This window comes from Drosophila nasuta, chromosome X (assembly GCF_023558535.2).
Source record: "Drosophila nasuta strain 15112-1781.00 chromosome X, ASM2355853v1, whole genome shotgun sequence".
Lineage (NCBI taxonomy): Eukaryota > Metazoa > Arthropoda > Insecta > Diptera > Drosophilidae > Drosophila > Drosophila nasuta.
Genome location: NC_083459.1, coordinates 21,941,809 through 21,962,459, shown reverse-complemented (window position 1 = coordinate 21,962,459; position 20,651 = coordinate 21,941,809). Strand labels below are relative to the sequence as shown.

The 20,651-nt window shown below is 37.7% G+C and overlaps 3 protein-coding genes across 10 annotated transcripts in view; 1 reads left to right on the top strand and 2 right to left on the bottom strand.

Moving 5' to 3' along the window:
* Positions 1-15,427, top strand: part of LOC132796232 (protein kinase shaggy) — a 60,758-nt gene extending 45,331 nt beyond the window's left edge. For 5 of the 8 annotated variants that reach the window (XM_060807321.1, XM_060807320.1, XM_060807322.1 and 2 more), the window contains 8 exons: positions 2,812-3,002; positions 3,068-3,151; positions 4,004-4,114; positions 4,183-4,420; positions 4,496-4,689; positions 5,981-6,170; positions 6,760-7,248; positions 12,223-15,427. In XM_060807321.1, the coding sequence (XP_060663304.1) occupies positions 2,812-3,002; positions 3,068-3,151; positions 4,004-4,114; positions 4,183-4,420; positions 4,496-4,689; positions 5,981-6,170; positions 6,760-7,248; positions 12,223-12,410 (1,685 nt within the window). In that variant the 3' untranslated portion in view covers positions 12,411-15,427. Of the gene's footprint in view, positions 1-2,542; positions 2,663-2,811; positions 3,003-3,067; positions 3,152-4,003; positions 4,115-4,182; positions 4,421-4,495; positions 4,690-5,980; positions 6,171-6,759; positions 7,249-7,387; positions 8,088-8,946; positions 11,778-12,222 lie in introns of those variants that run through there. The other 3 variants (XM_060807325.1, XM_060807319.1, XM_060807318.1) reach the window with 3 other exon arrangements.
* Positions 15,428-16,216: 789 nt separating this feature from the next.
* Positions 16,217-17,456, bottom strand: LOC132796235 (T-cell acute lymphocytic leukemia protein 1). The gene is made up of 2 exons (XM_060807327.1): positions 17,098-17,456; positions 16,217-17,031 (listed from the first exon to the last, which is right to left on the bottom strand). The coding sequence occupies exons 1-2, from the start codon at positions 17,447-17,449 to the stop codon at positions 16,328-16,330; spliced, it is 1,056 nt and encodes a 351-aa protein (XP_060663310.1). The 5' UTR covers positions 17,450-17,456; the 3' UTR covers positions 16,217-16,327.
* Positions 17,457-17,734: 278 nt separating this feature from the next.
* On the bottom strand, positions 17,735-18,731 carry LOC132796236 (uncharacterized). The gene has a single exon (XM_060807328.1). The coding sequence runs from the start codon at positions 18,539-18,541 to the stop codon at positions 17,735-17,737; it is 807 nt and encodes a 268-aa protein (XP_060663311.1). The 5' UTR covers positions 18,542-18,731.
* Between the last annotated feature and the right edge of the window lie 1,920 nt (positions 18,732-20,651).

Sequence of the window (20,651 nt, the reverse complement as noted above, 5' to 3'; positions counted from 1 at the left end):
TAATACACTCGCAAAGTGGAGAAGACACAGGCGCCGAGTCGCCTCCGCAAGGTGGTGCGTGTGGTGCGCCGCAAGAAGCGCACCGCCCTCAACGATGCCAGCGAATCGGATGGCGCCGGTGAAACGGCCCCTGGAAGTGCTGCCCCCAACTCCCAACAGCAACAGCAGCAGCAACATTATTACAATGCACCCATAGCGGAGATTGAGGCAGTGCGTGCGGCACATGAGGCAGCGGCCGCTGTGGCAGCCAGCACCAGTCGACCTTGGACACCGATGCCGCCGCGCAAGCCACAAGTCGCCAGCAAATGCAAAACCAAATGCAAAGCAGCCAAAACCAAAGCCAACAAGACAACAACAACTAAGTCTGCAACTAGCGGCAATTCGAAAACTGGCAAAAAGCAATCGAAGCGCGACTCGTCGAACTCGAGCGATGGAGATGGAAGCACAAGCACCGATGAGGAGACAACGGCTGATAATGCCACAGCAACGACGTCATCAACAACACCGACGAGCAGCAACAACTCCTCCTCCTCCGCCTCATCGTCGGACAGCTCCTCATCATCATCATCGTCGTCTTCATCAACAACATCGCCCAGCTCATCGACAACACGTCGTCGTCCAGTGAAGGCGACGGCGGCGGTGGCGGCGGCGGCGAATGGCAAATCGACCAGCAGCAGCTTGGTGGGCGCCTCGTCGTCGTCTGCCTCGCTGCTGGCCGCGCTCAAGAAGCCAAAGCTGCAGACGCGCAGCAGCACGGCTTCGATGGGCAAGCAGTACAAGGATCCAAGTACAAACTAGCTTACTACTTCCCACTTCCTTTCTCCCTATGCTGTTCCCAATCCCCAAACTAGACTAGCTTAGTACTTTCCTTATCTTACTTCCATTTCATTTTATCTCACTAGCTTACTCCTTTACTTTCCTTCCACGAAGTAGACTAGCTTACTACTTTCCTTTTCCCCCAATTCCATTCCTTACTCATAAACTTGCTTTATACTTTCCTTTCTCTCTATTCCATTCCAAAACCCCCAAACTAGACTACTGCTACTTCTTTCCATTCCAAAACCCCCAAACTAGACTACTGCTACTTCTTTCCATTCCTTCCACCATTTGATTCCAATGCACAAACTAGACGAGCCTACTACTTCCCCTACTACCTTTCCTCATTTGATTCCTAACCCACAAACTATCTTACTACTTTCCTTGCCTTCCCCCATTCCATTCAAAACCCCCTAACTAGACTAACTAACAACTTCAGCCCTTACCGTTCCCCATTCCATTTCTAACCCACAATCTAGACTAGACTTCCTTATTCCCATTCCATTCCAAACTCCCAAACTTGACTAGCTTATCATTTGCCTTCTTCTCTCCTATATCATCCCAAATCCCCAAACTAGACTAACTTACAACTTCTTCCCTTACCCTCCATTCGAAACCCACAACCTACGCTTCGCCTAATTACTTACTGCGCTTCGTCGCCCGTCTTGACAAACACTCACATACAGTGCATTCGCTTCGACGACCTCCACCTCAACCTCACATGGCAACGCCACGCCACGCCCATATCAGCATTTACCTTGCCTCCCCCCTCACACACACACACACACATCACTTTGTGCATCTCCCGAGTGGCAGATGGGGCAAAGCAGCTGCTGCGACGTCGTCGTCGTCGTTGTCGTTGAAACTTGTGCTTATGCCAACATTAATTATAAATGAAATAAAATCAAATTAAATAGATTCCTCTCTATAGACAGCGCGATTGCCATTGGGCCGATCACGTAAAGCAGCACGGGCAGCGCAGCTCTCTCTCTCTCTCTCTCTCTCTCTTTCTCTCTCTTACCTCGCTACTGAATACAATGAAGAAAGAATCCCCCACAAACATTTTCACCACAAACCTTAACAAAATTCCAAATCTAATAATTCAAAACATGATAAAGATATGTCACATAAATAAATTATAGCAATTTGCTATATAAACTGAAATTCGATAACATTCCAAAAGCGCTAAAAAAAATTTTAAAAAAATTGTAATCTAATTACAATAGTTATGTATATGAAAAGAAAAGCTCAAATCAAATACAAGATTAATATTGATAAACAATCCACTTAAATAAATTATACCATAGACTAAATGCTATAACTTTCCAAAAGATAGATAGAAATAGTAATCTTATAAATACTAAAATAATGTTTCCAATCAACAAATTAAAAAAAAATTGGGTTTACCAATGAAATTAAATAGAACCCAACAGGGAAAAACCAACAGAATGTCATGCAAATATAATAAATTAATAGTAGTAATCATCAAAAAGCAAAGTTGAATTCCACAAATCCAAGATCTCTGCATGTTCTCTCCCAAAAGGCGCACGCCTTTTCTCCACACGTATGGTTTCTCTCCACTCCACTCTCCACGTGTCTCGTTTACTTCCTTCCGGTCTTCCCACTCGTCGCTCTCTACTTACATTTTCTATCTATATCTATCGCGCAACTCTCCTCAACGTCTCATTCAACTGCTGCTCTGCTAACTGACGCGCTGATGGTATAGGCATGAAACAATTGATCGGCAAATTGAATGATTTGTGGCCCGAACATAGCGTCGCATTGTCCATTCCAAAGGAGGTCGATAGGAGCAAGGAGAAGCTAGAGGGCGCTTGGGAGACAACAGGTATTAAGTCTCCAAAAAGGGTGGAGAGTTGACTGACTGACTCTTGACTATTTGAGTGGGCAGCTGTACTTTACTGTTAACTCTACATACTATATAAGTCTCTCCACTTTCGAAACCTTACTCATCCTTTATGTTCTTGATTTTTACAGGTCGTGATGGTTCCAAAATTACAACAGTCGTTGCAACGCCCGGCCAAGGCACCGATCGGGTTCAAGAAGTTTCCTATACAGATACAAAAGTCATCGGCAATGGCAGCTTTGGTGTCGTCTTTCAGGCGAAACTCTGCGATACCGGCGAATTGGTTGCAATCAAAAAAGTTTTACAAGACAGACGATTTAAGGTAAGTACTTGATTGATTAATAATCCATTTCTCGTTATGTTACAATATATGTTTCTTTTCTACAGAATCGTGAATTGCAAATAATGCGCAGATTGGAGCATTGTAATATTGTGAAACTTTTATACTTTTTCTATTCGAGTGGAGAAAAGGTAAGTGTGTGAAATGTGATTAACTAGAGTAATATATTCACTAGATATGACGCGGGAACTATATCGAAACGATGATGTCTTAGGCGTTGTTTTTTTTATGTTCGACTTTTCGATTAATATTATTGTTGTAATTATTTTTTGATTATGATTATTGTTGTATTATTTTTATTGCATAGTTGGCCGAGTTTCCCATCGATTTGGGCATTTTAGCCGCTGTGCTCAAGCCGCAGGTATCGAAAACGAGGCGCGTCGAGAAGAGAGAATCTCTCGCTCTTTCTCTCTCTCTCTGTCGCGTGCTCGAATTCTTTCTCTCTCTCTCTCGCTGTCTTGAACATTCGCACATTAAGCTCGCTCTCTCATGCGTTTATCGCTCTCTATCTGTCTCTCTTCCGTCTGTCTGCCTCTTCCACATCAAAAAAATGAATATATTTTCATCTCTCCCTCTCTCTCTCTCTCCTTTGAGCTGTGGCGAAATGTGTAAGAAGCAGCATGCTAGCAAGAAGAAGAACAACAAAAAGAAGAAGAATTAGCATGTGTTTAGTTCCACAAATAAATCCGATTCATAACCCCTCTCATTTTTGGCTAGCTTCTAGTTTGAATACTTTACAAAAAGTATCCCCCCAAAATCCGTATCGTTTATCGTCTAATTGTTATCGTTATCGTTTATCGCATTCGTCATCGTTGAACGTTGATCGCGCATGCGCTGCAAACCAACAACAACAAAAACTCTTCCCACATTTGCAGTTTGGAGCTCGCCTGATCGATCGCTCATTAAAAACAAAACAAAAGAAATATATTTAATTTCAAGCAATTCTTAAAATGTATAACTATATATCTTCTCCACTTTTGCAGCGTGATGAAGTATTTTTGAATTTAGTCCTCGAATATATACCAGAAACTGTATACAAAGTGGCACGTCAATATGCCAAAACCAAGCAAACGATACCAATCAACTTTATACGGGTGAGTTTATTAACTTATTTATATCTTTAACTTTAACTAAATATCGATTTCTCTTTAAAATCGTATAGCTCTACATGTATCAATTGTTCAGAAGCTTGGCCTACATCCATTCGCTGGGCATTTGTCATCGTGATATCAAGCCGCAGAATCTGCTGCTCGACCCCGAGACGGCGGTGCTGAAGTTGTGCGACTTTGGTAGTGCCAAGCAGTTGTTGCACGGCGAGCCGAATGTCTCGTATATCTGCTCCCGATATTATCGGGCACCCGAGCTCATATTTGGCGCCATCAACTATACAACTAAAATCGGTAATTAACTATCTTGATATACATATATCATTAATTTTTTTTGTTAATTTGAATTCCTTCTCTTCTTTTGTTTAGATGTATGGAGCGCCGGTTGTGTGCTTGCCGAACTGCTGCTGGGACAGCCGATCTTTCCGGGTGATTCGGGTGTCGATCAGCTGGTCGAGGTTATCAAAGTTTTGGGCACACCGACAAGAGAACAAATACGCGAAATGAATCCAAACTATACGGAATTCAAATTTCCACAGATTAAGAGTCATCCATGGCAGAAAGTAAGTCGTCCCTCTTTTCGCGGGCCCCGTTGATCGCGCCACCTCCCCTCTCAACCGCGCACCTCCCCATCATTCAATGATAACGCGAACACACCCCCCAAAGAAAAAAATAAGAAATCGTTATCTCTATCCTCATCTCACTCTTAAAAAAAAAAACAGCGATTGAGCCTCTCCTTTTGTCACTAACTGTGTGTACGAATGTCGTATAACAACAACATTCACTGCGTCCGTTCGCTCTATCTATCTTTCTCTCTTTCTCTTGCTCTCTATCTTAATCGTGTGTTTTCTTTTCAAATCGTAATTGAAGTGTACATAACAATTCGTTGCAGTCACTACTCGAACGCACCCAATTTCCAAACGCCCTAAACCAGAAACAACAATTGAGAGTAAGCCGAAACGAAACCGAAACAAAAACCAAAACCAAACAATAAAAACCCCAAAATTTGCTTTTACAAAAGAAAACGGACGAAAATATTAAACGAAAATGCTTGGAATACTCATTGCGGCCATGCTTTTATACGAATACGCACATTTTAGAATGTATAACAGTTGTATGACAACCGTTATTCGACATTACGTACTGGATAACAGTTGTTTTTATCGACTATGCACCCCACAACAGCTGTATTTATCGACTGCATAACTGTATAACAACCGATTTGGACCATTATTAGATATTATCGACAACGTCACTGTATAACAGTTGTATAACAACCGATTTGGACCATTATTAGATATTATCGACAACGTCACTGTATAACAGTTGTATAACAACAGATTGAACCGTTATTAGACTCTTATTCGACAACGCACCGTATAACTCTTCGTATTTTTCGACTACGCAACCGTATAACAGTTAACTGGACTGAGCTATCATCGTTCTCTTCGCAATACTTTTGCAAATTCATGGCTTTTTTCACTTTGCCAAGCTTGAGCTTCAAACTCATAAGCTGTGCGCTGTGCTACACGCTGTAAAAGTGTTATACATTGCTTAAATGTTTATTGATTACATTTGAATTTGAATTTGATTTGAAATTGAATTGAATTGATTTGCTTTGACTTGACTTGATTGTTGTTTTTTTTCAACTTTTTATATAATTCTATTTGTGTCCTGTCCCCACGTCTCTGTCGCTGTCGCTGTCAACGTTTTCCCCTCCGTCGCGCTGTATAAAAGAAATGCTTGCAATATATATTTTGGGATATATATTGCGATTGTTCCCGCCCATTATTATTATACCATAGAATGTTTGTTTTGAATGAGAAAACTAATTGTGAATCTCAATTTTGCCAGGTTTTCCGTATACGCACTCCGACAGAAGCTATCAACTTGGTGTCCCAGCTGCTAGAGTACACGCCCAGCGCCCGTATAACACCGCTCAAGGCCTGTGCACATCCGTTCTTCGATGAGCTGCGCATGGAGGGCAATCACACCTTGCCCAATGGCCGCGAGATGCCGCCACTCTTCAACTTCACAGAGCATGGTGAGTGAGCTGATGAGCCCAGCTTCTGTTTTCATATCTATCATATACAACAAAAACAAAATATATATATATATCAGTTATGTATATGCGATAAGGCACAAACTATCTAAAGCAAATTACGAGCGCACAAATCCTATATGTAAACAAATAATTTAATTTATTTCTTTTTTTTTTCGACTAATAAAATCAGTTTTGTGAATTAATCAATCAATCAAAAACAAAACAAAAAAACATGTATCAAAGCAAACAATTGGTTAAGTAGAATATAATAAAAAGAACAATTTATATATTATATACATACATATTATTTGCATTCAATTTAATTATATAGAGTTTAATGCTGTAAATTGTAAATTCAAATTAGTTGGCGAAAAATTCTCAGTTATTATGTTGAAACTTTCATCACAAATAAAACAAAAAAGCTGAACTTTAAGTGTATTTTTTTTTTTGTTTGTCTGTTTGTATGTTTTTGTATTATGTCTCTGTTTTGTTAATTGAAATTTGTATTTTGTGCACATAGCATATAATATAAGCGATATTCTCACATGTCTCGATATTAATGAGCATTTCTGTGTTGTTTTCTGTGTAGAACTCTCGATACAGCCTAGCTTAGTGCCACAGTTGTTGCCAAAGCATCTGCAGAATGCCGCAGTGCGTGCCTCAGCTGGCGGCAGCGGCAGCGGCGCAGCAGCTCCAGCCTCGGCGGCCAGCGGCTCCACCAGCGTCTCCTCCACGGGCAGCGGCGCGTCAGCGGATGGCGCCCAATCACAGCAGACTCCAGCGGCAGCAGCAGCAGCAGGCGGAGCAACAGCAGCAACATCGGCAACATCAGCAGCAGCAGCAGCAGCAGCTGGTGGTGGTGGACAAGGCGGCAACAACAGCAGCAGCAGCAACAGCGGCGGCGGCGGCGGCAACGCAACCAACGCAGCGCCAAATTCAGCCACCGCAGCTGCAACGGCTGCGCCGCAATCGAATGCGGCCGCAAGCGGCGGTGGCGGCGGCGGTGGTGCTGCGGCAGCTGCCACTGCAGCCGGCGGTGCGATTGCCACAAGCAATGCTGGTGGCGCCAACATAACAGGTGAGTAAACGTCTTGACTATGCAAAAGTCAAGTCAACAGCAGCATTAGCAAACGCACTCTCTTTCTCTTTCTCTCTCTATCTCTCTATCTCTGTCTCGATCTATCTGTCTTTCACGTTTTTATTACGTCTCTGTTCAGCTAAAGTGCCAAAGACGCAGCGCAAACAGCAACAACAAATCATTCAAGTCGCAGCTCAAGTTCAACTGCAAAGTCAAGTTCAAGTTCAAGTCCAAAATCAAGCCCACAATCAAGTCAAACTCAATGCGAATGTGATCCGCCAACTTGCCACACACGCACACAATTAGGCGCTGCCAACTTGCCGCCAATTGAGCCCTGCCAACTTACTGACAATTGGGCGCTGCCCATTTGTCTAACCGCTACTTTTCACGCTCACTCTTTCTGTATCTCTCTCTCTCTCTCTTTCACTCTCTTCACACTATATTTTAATGTTTAGTCAAAAAAAAGTGCTCTATATACTGAGGTTTGGCCTGAATGAAATTTCTCTATAATGTGTTATGGTACTTTATTGCTTGTACTGTTTCAATTGCTTAATAAATCTGACATCTTAAAAAAAACAAATATTCAGAACAATTGTCTCGCTTAACTTTTGTGCTGTGTCTGCGTCTATTGGTCTAGGGTCCAGGTCTCACTTTCCTTACCATCCGCAAAGTTCCCAAATTTCAACTCTATATATAACATATTTATGTCTTCTACATTCTCTTTATGCTATTCAGTTTTCAACTTGTTTCTGTTGCGCTCTTTCTAGTCTTTTATTAGCCAAACCTTTGCAGAGCTGTAAATATATTTCAATTATAGCCGAAATTATGATTAAAAGATGTATTAACAATACTTTTTCTGTCGGCCCATAATGATAAATGAATTAAGATATCATATAATAATTATGAAAAGATCCATTATCAATCGGACCATAATAAGAAATAAATTAAGATATATATCGATCATTATGTGTAGATTTTTCATAGGTTTATTGAAAAACTGCATATTTTTCACATAGAAGATTCGAAGATTTTTAATATAATAACGAAACCTTTGAAATATGTACAAATAATGATCGTAAAATGATATCTTCATTTATTTATACTGATATCATATATCGATCATTATGTGTGGATACAATTGAAAGATCTAAAAATAATGATCGATATATGATATCTTAGTTTATTTATTATTATGGTCCGATTGATTTTCATAATAATAATTTCGGATATAATATAAATATATCTTCTTTACTGTCTTGAACAACTTTCACATCTTCTATGCGAAATATTTTTAACTCTGCAAGGGAATTTCCATTTGATCTTCGGTATTTGGCCGAAGGAAACTCTTCTTGTTCTGTTGCGTTTTTGCATGCGCTATTTTAGAAGCTAAATATATATATATTTATTTACGAGTACATAATCTTCTTTCTATATATATATATATATTGTATGTATATAGACCTAAGCGTAATCCAGCCCAAACGCTGCTTCCCCGTGCCTCAAAATCCTATAAAGTGCATATATGTAGAACGACCCCAGATATTGTTTGGAATTATATATATAACATATATTATATATAGCTGCCGTTTACATATCTTTCTTTTGCTACCTCATTTGATTTGATTTAAATTATGATTTGATTTTGAATTTAATTTAATTTCTTTTCTTTTTCGTTTCTTTTTTTTGTTTTAATTGCAGATTCATAGGGGCAATAGTAACATACATATATCTATATATATATATATATGTATTTATATATATAGTAATAAATATATATGCATATATATATACTAAAAGAAATCAACAACAACACACACACACATATACACCACTATATGCATACCGCATACACTGAGAGAAAGGCGTATACAATAAAAATAAACTAAAGAGAAAAAAGAACACAAAATAGAAGTGAAAACAACTGGCAACAAAACTAAATATAAAATTATATATACATTGATATATAAACACACACACACACACCCTCCCCATACACACACACACACACTATATAATTAATTAATTTAAAGCAATTTGCAGCAAGTTCATAAACAAAACAAAACAAAAAAAAAAAAATCAAGAAAAATGCATATAAAATAGCAAATAAAATATATTATGTAAAACTCAAAAAAAAAAACAAATGAGAAAAGAATAACTGCAAATTCTATATTATGAGAAAAAAATAGAAAAACAAAAACTAAAACAACAAATGTAATGCAAAATTTTACATAGATAAAAATTAAATTTATTTTAAAAACTAAAATAAAAACAAACAAAAAAAACAAAACAAAAAACTAATAATAACTGTAATAGTAATGTCATTGCTAATGCCAATAATGGCTTGTTTTTATTATTATGATTATTATAATTATCCTTTTTTTTAAATAATAAATAAAGAAACTATAATAGATAACAAACAGCTGGCAAAAATTAAGAAACAAAAAAAAAGAAATTGGCAGCTTTTCGCTGTGGAATTGTCATCCCATAATACACACACACATACACACGCACTCACTCACACACACACTCACACATATGTAGTTAAAGAAAAGTCATTGCATAACGATTTCCCTTATTTTTATTATTTTTTTTCTGTATAATTATTATTATTTTTAGTATGTTAAAATGATGAGATATGTGTAGCAAATAGCAAAACAATAATAATAAAATATAATAACAACAACAAAGCAAAATTAACAACAACAAAAAAGCAAAACTATACGCAAAACTTGAATTTTGTTGATCCTTAATAATAATAACTCCAAAATAATAATATGATAATAATGAGAGAATATTCGTTCGTTCGTTAACTTGACATCGATAACAAGTGTAACAGAAAATTGCAAGAGAACAATAAAATATACAAATATATTTAACATAAGAGACGATAAAGAAGAAGAACAAGAAGATGATGAAGATGGCTGCATCAAAAAATCAACAACTTAACATAATGTTAATGCTATGTTAAATTTAAAATTATGAAAATTTAATTGAAACAAAGAAAACAAAACAAACAAAAAAAAAACATACAAAACAAAAAAATACAAAGCAAAATTGCAACAACAACAACAAATTAAGCAAATATACTAATGTTTTGCGTTATATATCTAAACAAAACCCTAATTAATTAATGCATTCATTAATTAATTAAAACGATTATGATTACACATAAATAAAATATAATATAAATAATTTTTTTTTTTTGTAAAACGCATTATAAACATACATATATATACATACATACATACATATTAAATAAATAAATTATTTTTATTAAATAATTATTATTATTTTGTAATAAATGAAAGAAGAAAGCAGCGTGTGCATTGAGTGAAGGAACAACCATAAAAACAAAAAAACAAAAATGAAAGTAAAAATACAACAACAACAATTTCACACACACATGATTAATAACAAAACAAATATACAATAATTAATTGTATGTATATTAAATTTAGTGAATTACTTAAACAAAAGCAACAGCAAATATATAACACAACACAACATTTATAACAATTTTTGATGTAAACACTTAATTTTTTTTTTTTTTGAGAGATAATAGTTATTAATTGTATTTAGGAGAAGTAAAGAGAGTAAAATCATGCTCTATTATACAGTTATATAGATAACATGACACACACACACGTACACGTACACACACACACAGACACAGAGAGAAACACGTGTATGAATGTATTCGTATCGCTGGTTTAGTTGCAATATGTAGATAAAAATACATAAAAATGAGAAATATACATACATTTATATATATATATAAATACTTATACTTATACATAGCTAACGTCGTGTATTCGTATGTGTGTGTATAATCGATAGAAAACACATCAGCACATAATGCAGACGAAGCAACAGCAGAAAATGAGTTTGTTCAATCAGTGAACTGGTTCCGCCCCGCTGATTCCGCCAATCACAGTTATCGATATCGCTGCCGATATCGATTGCGCGATTGCGGACGAGCAGCTCTCCCTAGATAAGAGCGCGCTTGCTTGCTGATTTTGAATTCAACAATTTGCAAATTACAAATAATAACGTAATTATTAACAAATAATTGTAAAAACAAAACAAAACGTATATATTTATTTATATAGTTTATTATAAAAGCACTTTAAATTAATTAATTATGCTAATTACACACATAATATATATATATATAAACAATTAAAAACAAGAATACAACAACAATACACACACAAAAATTAAATCAACTTTTTTCCTAGTAATGTAGACAAACACAACAACAGCAGCAGAAACAACAAACAATCGACATTATTTGGCGTTAATCAATTGATTTAAATTAAATTAAATACGATAACGAAACACACACACATATGCATACATAAATACATATTACCAATTGTAATGCTATAATAATAACAATATAATAATTCATGATAACAAATACATAGACAAAGGAAAGAAAAGAAACAAGTTGTTGATAAAGATAAATGGAAATGAACATGAAGAACACATACACTGAGCAAAATTACAAAAACAACAAAAAAACGAAATGCTGAAAAACAAGAATAAAAAATAATAAAAATAAAAACAATAAAAAAAAAACATTTAAACGAATTCATATTTTTTTCCGCCTTATTTCATTTGTACATTTTGTGTTTTTGTTGTTTGCCAGCGAGGGTGGTGGGGCGACGGGGGGATTCTGAAGTGAAAAAAAATCCTTTCCCCGTTATTGCATTTGAAACTCTTTTCATATGTACGTACTATGTAACTGTTGTTGTATGTATGTATTTGCTTCTTCTTCTCCATGCTCATGTACTTGCATGCTCTCTGTGAACTTGTTGCGCGCTAGCACGCTCTCTCTTTTGATCTGTCTCTCCTCTCTCTTTCAATCACTGTCTTTGTTACTATGTGTTTTTGCGAATGCCTTTGTAGCTGCAAACAGGAACAACAACAACTCTACTCTCTGTTTCTCTTTTGACAACCAAACATTTGCAGGCTCGCAGTCGAACAACGCCTTGAACAGCAGTGCCGGCGCCAGTGGTAATGGGGATGGTGGTGACGCCAGTGCTGCGGGTGGTGACGGTGAAGTCGGTGGTGGCGGCGGCAACGGGAACGGCGGCGGTGACAATGGCGCAGCAGCTGAGGCCGATCAGGCGGCAGCGTCGGCCAGTGCATCGGGTTAGCGCAATAATGGCGGTGTTCTGTTAATGTAAATGTTGTTTACAGCGTACTGTTATTAACATTTTTCGCTCGCCCGGCTGCTGTTAAATTTACTTAAGCCCCGCTTTGTGTTCTTATATTTGTTTGTTTGCATACAAATAAGAACACAAAGCGAGGCTTAAGTAAATTTAACAGCAGCCAATTTTCAACATGCACACGCAAACTCACATACATACTCTTGCAAAGTTAACAGCAGTGAAACTTCAATTGTGCAAAATACATAAAGCAAGTGATTGCATTCGCACTTAACCGAAGAAGAAGAAAACAATGGCGCCGCCGCAGTGCGAAAGTGTGAGCAAAGTGTGTGACAACTTGTATGAATGTGTGTGCGTGTGTGTGTGCGTGTTGTACACTGGACGCAAGGCAAATATTTAGCGTATTTTCATTTGTTAAATATAACAAATCGGAAACAACAAAATGAAAATACGATAAATATTTGCCTTGCGTCCAGTGTACAACACGCACACACTTACGCACACACATTCATACAAGTTGTCACACAACAAAACAACAAAATGAAAATTCAAAAGAAAAAACACAAAGCAAAGCAAATGCCTAAATTATGCATTAAAAGGAAATATTTATTATTAATACAAATACAAAACAAATAAAAACAAAAACTACATATATGTATATACATACATACATATACATATATACGTATGCATATATAATGACAGACAACACACAATCTCTCTCACACACACATACACACAATTGAGAAAATGTTAAAAGAATATTAAACTAAATTAAATTAAATTAAATAACAGCAACTAAATACATTATAGTAAAAACAAAAACAAAATCAACAACAATTTGCGAAAAATACAAAAACAAAAGCAAAACGTAATAAATGATAAGCAAATCGAGAAAGAAAATTTAGTGAAATAAATCAAAATTTTTTGTCCCATTTAAAGTAAAGTACGTATACAACATTAATATAGTTAACCGCGACAACAGCAGCAGCAACAACAACAACAACTCAAATGTGATGTTGTTGTGGTCAAGGAAAAACAGAATACAAAAAATTCAATCGTTTCTACAATGTATGCAAAAATGTTAAAAGTAAAACGTAAAACAAAAAAAAAAAAAAAAAATAACTTATACGTATAGTAAAAACGTAATCACAAAAAATACAAGTTTTCCCCCATACGCAACAACTATATACATACATACAACATACTTACATATATAGGCATATACTCTCCAAACCGATTTCGTACTTGCTACAACAAGAACACAGAACAGACAGTCGGGTAAACAGAGACAGCGACAGCGACAGAGACAGAGACAGACGGAATACTTCTTCTCTCCCATCACTTCCGCAATTGCCCCGCAAAGTATGCTTTGGATTGCGGCAAATGTGAAACATGCGAAAGAAGTAAATGTAAAACTGTTTCTCTACCATATTATGAACTCCCCCGCTCCCTTATCATCCTGTCATCCTAAGCACTAAATATTGAGTGCCATTCTACAGTCCAAATCTAGCATATATATATATATAAATATATATATATTATTAGTACGATTATAAAACGACAAATCCAATAAGAGAATACGGAAAATAAATTACTCAGCGCTGTTTCGAATTTCAGCAATTTCGCCGGCGAGCGAATGTGAAACTCGGAATGGGGCTGATTAGGAAACGCTTTTAGCGCGCGACGCCACCCATTAAAATAAATAATAAATTTAAATTTACAACAAATACAAAGAAATTACAAAAACAAAAAAAAAAACAAACAAAAAATTTAAAAAACAACAAAACCAAAAAATCTAAAAAGCAACAAAAACAAAGAAATCTAAAAATAAAGAAAAAAATAAAAGAAGAAATAAGTAAAGAAAATAAAATGTGCGAAGAAGAAGAAGAGGCAAGTTGAATGAGGAGAACTCGAAATAGTAACCATGATTATAATGCATTAATTGTAAAGTAATCGTAAACGTTTAGCTGCAATTGAAAATTTAAATTAATTTTAAAATTTATAAAAAGCGTAAAAATAATGAAAAACACAAACAAACAAACAAACACTTGGCACGAGGCATATTCCATATATACACACACACAGAGACACGTACATATTTAAATAGATGTATTCCAGATGGTAAGCTCGCGGCTTTCGTTGCCGCCTCGGACCATTACACAACACTGTTTTTTTTTGGCCTGCCACAAGAAGAAGAGATCAAAGCAATTGCATCATCTATTTATATCTATGTAGCGTGTAATATCTCAGAGCCTGCCTATAGAAGATTCCCCCAAATCAACAAAAAACTAATAAAAATGCTACCTTATTTCTTATACCGATCCCCGACCCCGCCCCCGCCCCACTGCGATCTTTTAGCAAATGTTTCCAATTCGCTTAAGCAAAGAAAACAGAAAAACAGACAAAAAAAAACTGTAATAAACTAACTGTATTTGTATATGTATATGTATTCCTAGATTCCATTATGTCTTATATTGTATTTCCTATACATTTTTTTTTCTAAACTTAGAGAACCAAAAGAACGATTAAGAAGTTCAAGTTGAAGAAGTTAAGCAAAAAAAAAAGAAGATACTTATTGAAGGTTTTGTAGTAATATCCAAGCAAAGATATTTATTATAATTTCAGAATAAACAAAGTAAAGAAATGCAAAACTATAAAAAGAAAAAAAAAATACAAATCTAAATAAAAATAACAAAAAGCTCCACAACATTTTAGAGTATAATGTATGAGACAACTACAACAACAAATTATATATAAAAATAATCTACTCACACACACACATACACACCTACACCCAAACACACACACATTCACAGTAAAAATTCACTTTAATTTGTAATTATAAATTCGAAAAAAGAATTCCGCAAATAAGCCCTTCCCCGAAGAAAAAAAATTATTAAGAAAAGAGGCAGTCGAAAAAAATTATAAAAAAAAACTATGAAAATATATATATATGAAATACAAAAAAAAAAACAGAAAATAAAAAATTAAAACAATTTTCAGCGTTTCGCTTAAAGGAAATATGAAAAACTTACATTTAAACACAAGACAAAAGAAAAAAAAATAAATACTAAACTAAATGCAAAACCAAAATCCAACAATAATTACAAGCAGAACAACCAAAAACAACAACCAGACAACAACAACATGAGACACATAAAAAGGAACATTAATTTAAAAAGAAAAAACAAAAAAAACAAACAATAAAAATTACAAACAAAAATATTATAAACAAGTGTTTTTGTTATATGGGGAAAACAAGGAGAAATTGTATAGAAAGTATGGAGTTTGGAGATATGGCGGAAAAACGAATAAAGAGTTGTGGAGAGTCTGTAGAAGAGTTTGCGTTGCGGAGAAATACGCGAGATTGGGAGAAAAACACACAATGGCGAAAATGCGACGGAATTTGTCATAATAAAAATGCCAGGTTTGCGAAAACAAGGAAAAATGGTCTGGAGAGTATGGAGCTTGGATATATGTGTGGAGTATTGAGTGAAAAGTTGTGGAGAGTTTGTAGAAGAGTTGGCGTTTGCGGAGAAATATTGGCGAGATTGGGAGAAAAAAAAACATTGAGGTCCATTTGGGAGAAATGGTTGAAAAGTTGGCGAAAATGCGACGGAATTATGGCGAAATTGGCGTAATAAAAATGCCAGCTTTGCGAATACAAGGAGAAATTGTGGAGTGTGTAGAGTTTGGAGATATGTTGACGAGGTTGGGAGAAAAAAGCATTTAGTAGTTTGATTTGGGAGACATGACAAAATGTTGGCGAAATTGACGTAATAAAAAGGTTTGTTCTTTATAGTTTATGGTTAATGGTTTATGGTTCATGGTTTTACTTTAAATTTCGAATTTAAACATATAGTGTAGTGTAATGTATCTAGTCTAATCCTAAGCCGATCTGTCTAGGGCTTGCGGCGTTTACTTTGGCTGCTGGGATTCAACTCTTCTTCCTTTTTGTGGCGTCTCTTGCTGCCGCTGCGTCCACTTGCCACAGCCTTGTGCTGTGTGGCAACTGTTGTCACAGCAGAAGTTGCAGCAGCTCCTGTCCCTGTTGCTGAATGATGATTGGTGCTTGTCAGCGCTGTTGGCGTCTCCTCGTAGCTTGTCTGCTGCGTCTGCTGCTCTGTTTTGATGGGCGCAATCATGAGCAAATCATTTCCACGCTGCGCTGATCCATTCGTCTCCCTTTCTAGGCGTTCGCATTTGATGTGATGCAGTGCATCGACCGCATGTCCGTTTGCCATGCGATTGTCATTGTTGTTTGGCTCATCGAGACCAGCAGCCATCGAATGATGTTGCTGCTGTTGTTGCTGCTGCTGCCACTCGAGGATGCCGGTGAGGAGTTTAATATACTTGATGGCCGAGCGCAGTATCTCGTTCTTGGAGAGCTTCTTGTCCGGCGGATGCGTGGGCACCAGCTTCCGCAACTCAGCAAACGCACCCGACACATTCTGCTGACGCCAACGCTCCCGCGTGTTGGTGAACACCTTACGCACAGGACCAGGAGCTGCCAGTCCCGATGCATTGCTGCCCGGTGGCGCCGTCTGACCGCCAAACAGATTGTGACCGCTGCCACTGCGCGGAGAGTTCGACAGCGAGCGACTTGCTAGGGAAAGTCAAAAAAAGAAAAGACGTCAGCGAATTGAGGAGATCGTCATCGTAGTTTGCTTACCATCCGCCTGATTCCCGTTGAGCACAATGTAATCCCGCAGCTCGTCCTCGTCTTCCTCGGTGTCGTTCAGCGAAAAGTCCGACAGATCGCCGTCGGATATGGACTCCGTCTTGGGTTGCACATAGGGCGTGGCATGGCGCAATAAAGCGGGCGGCTGACGCGTTGTCGTCGTCGTCGTTGTCGTTGTCGCTGTGGAGCTTCCATTCACGTGTGCTCCATTGGTCTCGGTGTCGGTGCGGTGTCTTGTGGTGCCGCCATTCGCTGAGCTGGAGCTGGCACTGGAGTGACTTCCGGCCGTGCTGCGTTCGTCCGCATTGTCGGCGCCATTGGAGCTGCTGGGAAGCCAAGCCATCGGTAGGTCAGGACGTCTGACTCGCTGCGCGTTCGCTGACCAAGTGAGCTGACAACGAGGATTGAAGCAGTGGCGTAGCTTTGTGAGGGAGAAAGCCAGCAAGGAAGCGGGGGGAGGAACAGGAACAGAGAGCGTACCAGGGATAAAGAGAGAGGAGCAGGATGGTAACAGGAGCAGAACTGAGGAAATTCAACCCTAAAAGCTGACTGGCAGCGAAAAGGGGCGGCGCCTGAGCAACCCTTGTGTACAACTGACAGTGCCTGCAAAAAAATACTGCATCGTTTTTTACAGCTGCGACTGTTGTGACGTGAGTTCGAAGAGCGAACCGCGTCGCACATTGAAGATGGGACGCGGCACCGAGGGCAACGCCAGAGGAAGCCCCGCTGTCAGTTCCTCCTCTTCCTCCTCCGTCGCATTGGACTCCATCGGTTGTGGCTGCGGTTGTTCCTGCTTCTCCGTTCTGGGTAGAGAAACGCTCTTGACTGACGCCGTCAGGAACTTGGGCTTGGCAACGCCGGAGAGAGGCGCCAGAGTGCTGAGACTCAGTTGCATGGCGAGCGGGGGACTCATGAAGAACATTTTATCCTTGCGCTGGTGTCCCTGGAAATTCATGCGCAGCTCCACATTGTATGTGCCATCAAAGACATCGTTCGGCTTGTACACATACGTGGTCGGGGTCATCGAGCTATCGATGTAGTCCACCTGCAGTTCGAGGGGAAAATCGGTGCTCAGCACCTCGGTGATCTCGAACGGCGACGAGTCGGCGACATGAAGACGCAGAGGTAAACGCGGCGACATCCGGAACGTCACACGCTTCACATAGTGACCCATGTCGACTCGGTCCTGCGCCTTGATGTACACACACCATGTCGGCTCAAAGATGAAGGGACGAAAGTCGTCGGTGCTTTCCGGCTTGCAGCCAATGATCAGGTCTTTGCATATGATCAAACCATCTCCGGTCGCGTTGTCCCGTGCACTTCTGCACTCACCTCCCCGTTCTCGCTCCCAGAAGCGATCCAGCGAAGGATTGCGGCAATAACTCACTCGCTGACAGCCGTCAACGGTGCTGGAGTATAAGTTGGAGTAGCTCATTGCGGCAGAAGACGAGAGAACACTGTAAGGTTTATTTCTTTGTTTTAGCTAAGAATTTGGCGAATTACTTGGGCAAGAATACAGAGAATGAATACCGCAATACGTGTCTGATTCTGATTGTGACTATGACTGTGAAACTAAAACTATAAATCGAGTAACAAAAACATCAAACCGAACCGAACTGAAGTAACAACTACAGCTGCCAAAAGGCCAACTTGATGAGGGACTTTAAGGATTGCAGTTTGGGCAAAGTAAGTGTAATTTTTTATATAATTATAATAATGAGTGATTGTCTATATTATCTACTCGACTACTTTCCATGTTATGACAGCGGTTTGGCAGTAGTTTAGCTGTAAAGTAGGAACAATTCTTAAAATCTAGACAGATAAACCATTTTCTATAGTTTACTATTCAACTAAACCGGTTAACAAGTGCTTCAGCGTCCAAAAACTAACGAGATGAGGTAATTATTTCCACAGAAAGTTCAAAGATTGAAGTTTATCAAAACGGGTTCAGTCAAGTTAGTGTTATTTTTGATATTATAATAGAGTGATTTTTTATATTATATATATTCCATGTTATGAATGGATTCAATAATGATTCAGTTGCATAAATAAAGCCATCTCTAGGGTATGAGAGAGTGCATTTTGTATACTACTTTTCTTTGTTGTCAACCGGTTCGCAAGTGCTTTAACAATGGTCAAGAAGATAGAGAATCACGGAAGCAATTCAAATTAGAAATTATTGTTGTGTTGTAAACCAATTTATCAACCTTAGGCGTGATTTAATAATTCCCTCGATTTCAAAAATGAATTACGACTTTCCTTGCTTTACTTTATCAGAGCTTAGTATAAAAATTAAATCTTAAAACCTCTGATGGTTTTCAGATTTCGAATTTTTCAATTTTCCAGTTGCTTGTGCACAAGCTTCAATCTTTTATTTCTTGACTTGACTGGGCAATTGTCTCCACTCAACTGTGGCTAATTTGCAAAGATGCCGCTGTGATGATTGCAACGCCTTCACTTAGCGAAAGGATTAAAAAAGTTGTCGCAAGTGAAGCGTGAAAATTTCAACGCTATGGAAAAGTTTTGCGATTTGCCTACGCCAATTTTTTCACGCCCTGGCATTTGGATGTCCCAAACACCAAAAACCCCCTCAGCTTACGACACCCATTCCCCGTTGCCAGGGTTGCAACCTCTTGGAAAGAGGTAGGAAAGAAAGAGCGAGAGCGAAGCACTTCGAGACAGCTGTCCAATGAGACAGCCGAATGGCGCAGGCGCTCTCAACAAAGGGGCGTGACCAATGAGCAACCCTCTCTTCTGCCCCTCCCATTTCCCCCTATTTTGTTTAAAAATCACAGCAGTCTCTGGTTCATTTGTCTCGCGACTTATTAAACAATTTCTATCAAAGAAATTCAGTTGTTTTCGCTGAATCAAAAAAACAAGATTTCTACCAAGTTCGCTGAATTTTCTTCAGTTCCAAAACTCAAGACTCAAGAGGATTGAAAGGACAGGACAGCTTCTTTTGGAGTTATATTACCCGTTGCATAATGACAAAATATACAGAATCCCTGGCCCAAGGTGAAAGAACACTCCAGCAATCCATCAGCTATAATATATAGTGAGGAATTTCAAATTTGCAATCGTTAATCAAGGATATTAAAACCAGATAAAACTATGTAAGTTAATTTTTTATTCATATTTTATTTTATTTATGTATTTACTTGAATTATTTTTAGCAAAGATATATGGGTAATTCCTTTACTAAAAGTGTCGCGGGCGAGATTTGTCTTTATTAAAAAAGTAATGTTTTTTTAACTTTATTATTATTATTAGAGAATTACCCATATAAATAATTGCAATAGTTGCAAAGTTTATAAATTAAAGAAACATTTTTAATATTGCTAATAAGATGTTAAGGAACTGCAAAGAGTGCTTTAAAAAATATTAATAATTCAAAAAAACGTAAAATTCATTAGTTTATTATTTCCCTTCTATAGTCCATTTTTTGTTTGTTTTTTTTTTGTGAAAAGTTGTTTACTGAAGTGTAAGCTTCTAATTAAATATTAGAAGTTAAATATTATTGTTATATTTATTCAAAATACAAATAT

Excerpts from the sequence above, each read along its gene's own strand:
- LOC132796236 (XM_060807328.1), bottom strand. The coding sequence starts at position 18,541 with ATGAGCTACTCCAACTTATACTCCAGCACCGTTGACGGCTGTCAGCGA.
- LOC132796235 (XM_060807327.1), bottom strand. The coding sequence starts at position 17,449 with ATGGCTTGGCTTCCCAGCAGCTCCAATGGCGCCGACAATGCGGACGAA. Across the intron at positions 17,032-17,097 it reads CAACGGGAATCAGGCGGATG|CAAGTCGCTCGCTGTCGAAC; the intron begins GTAAGCAAACTA and ends GACTTTCCCTAG.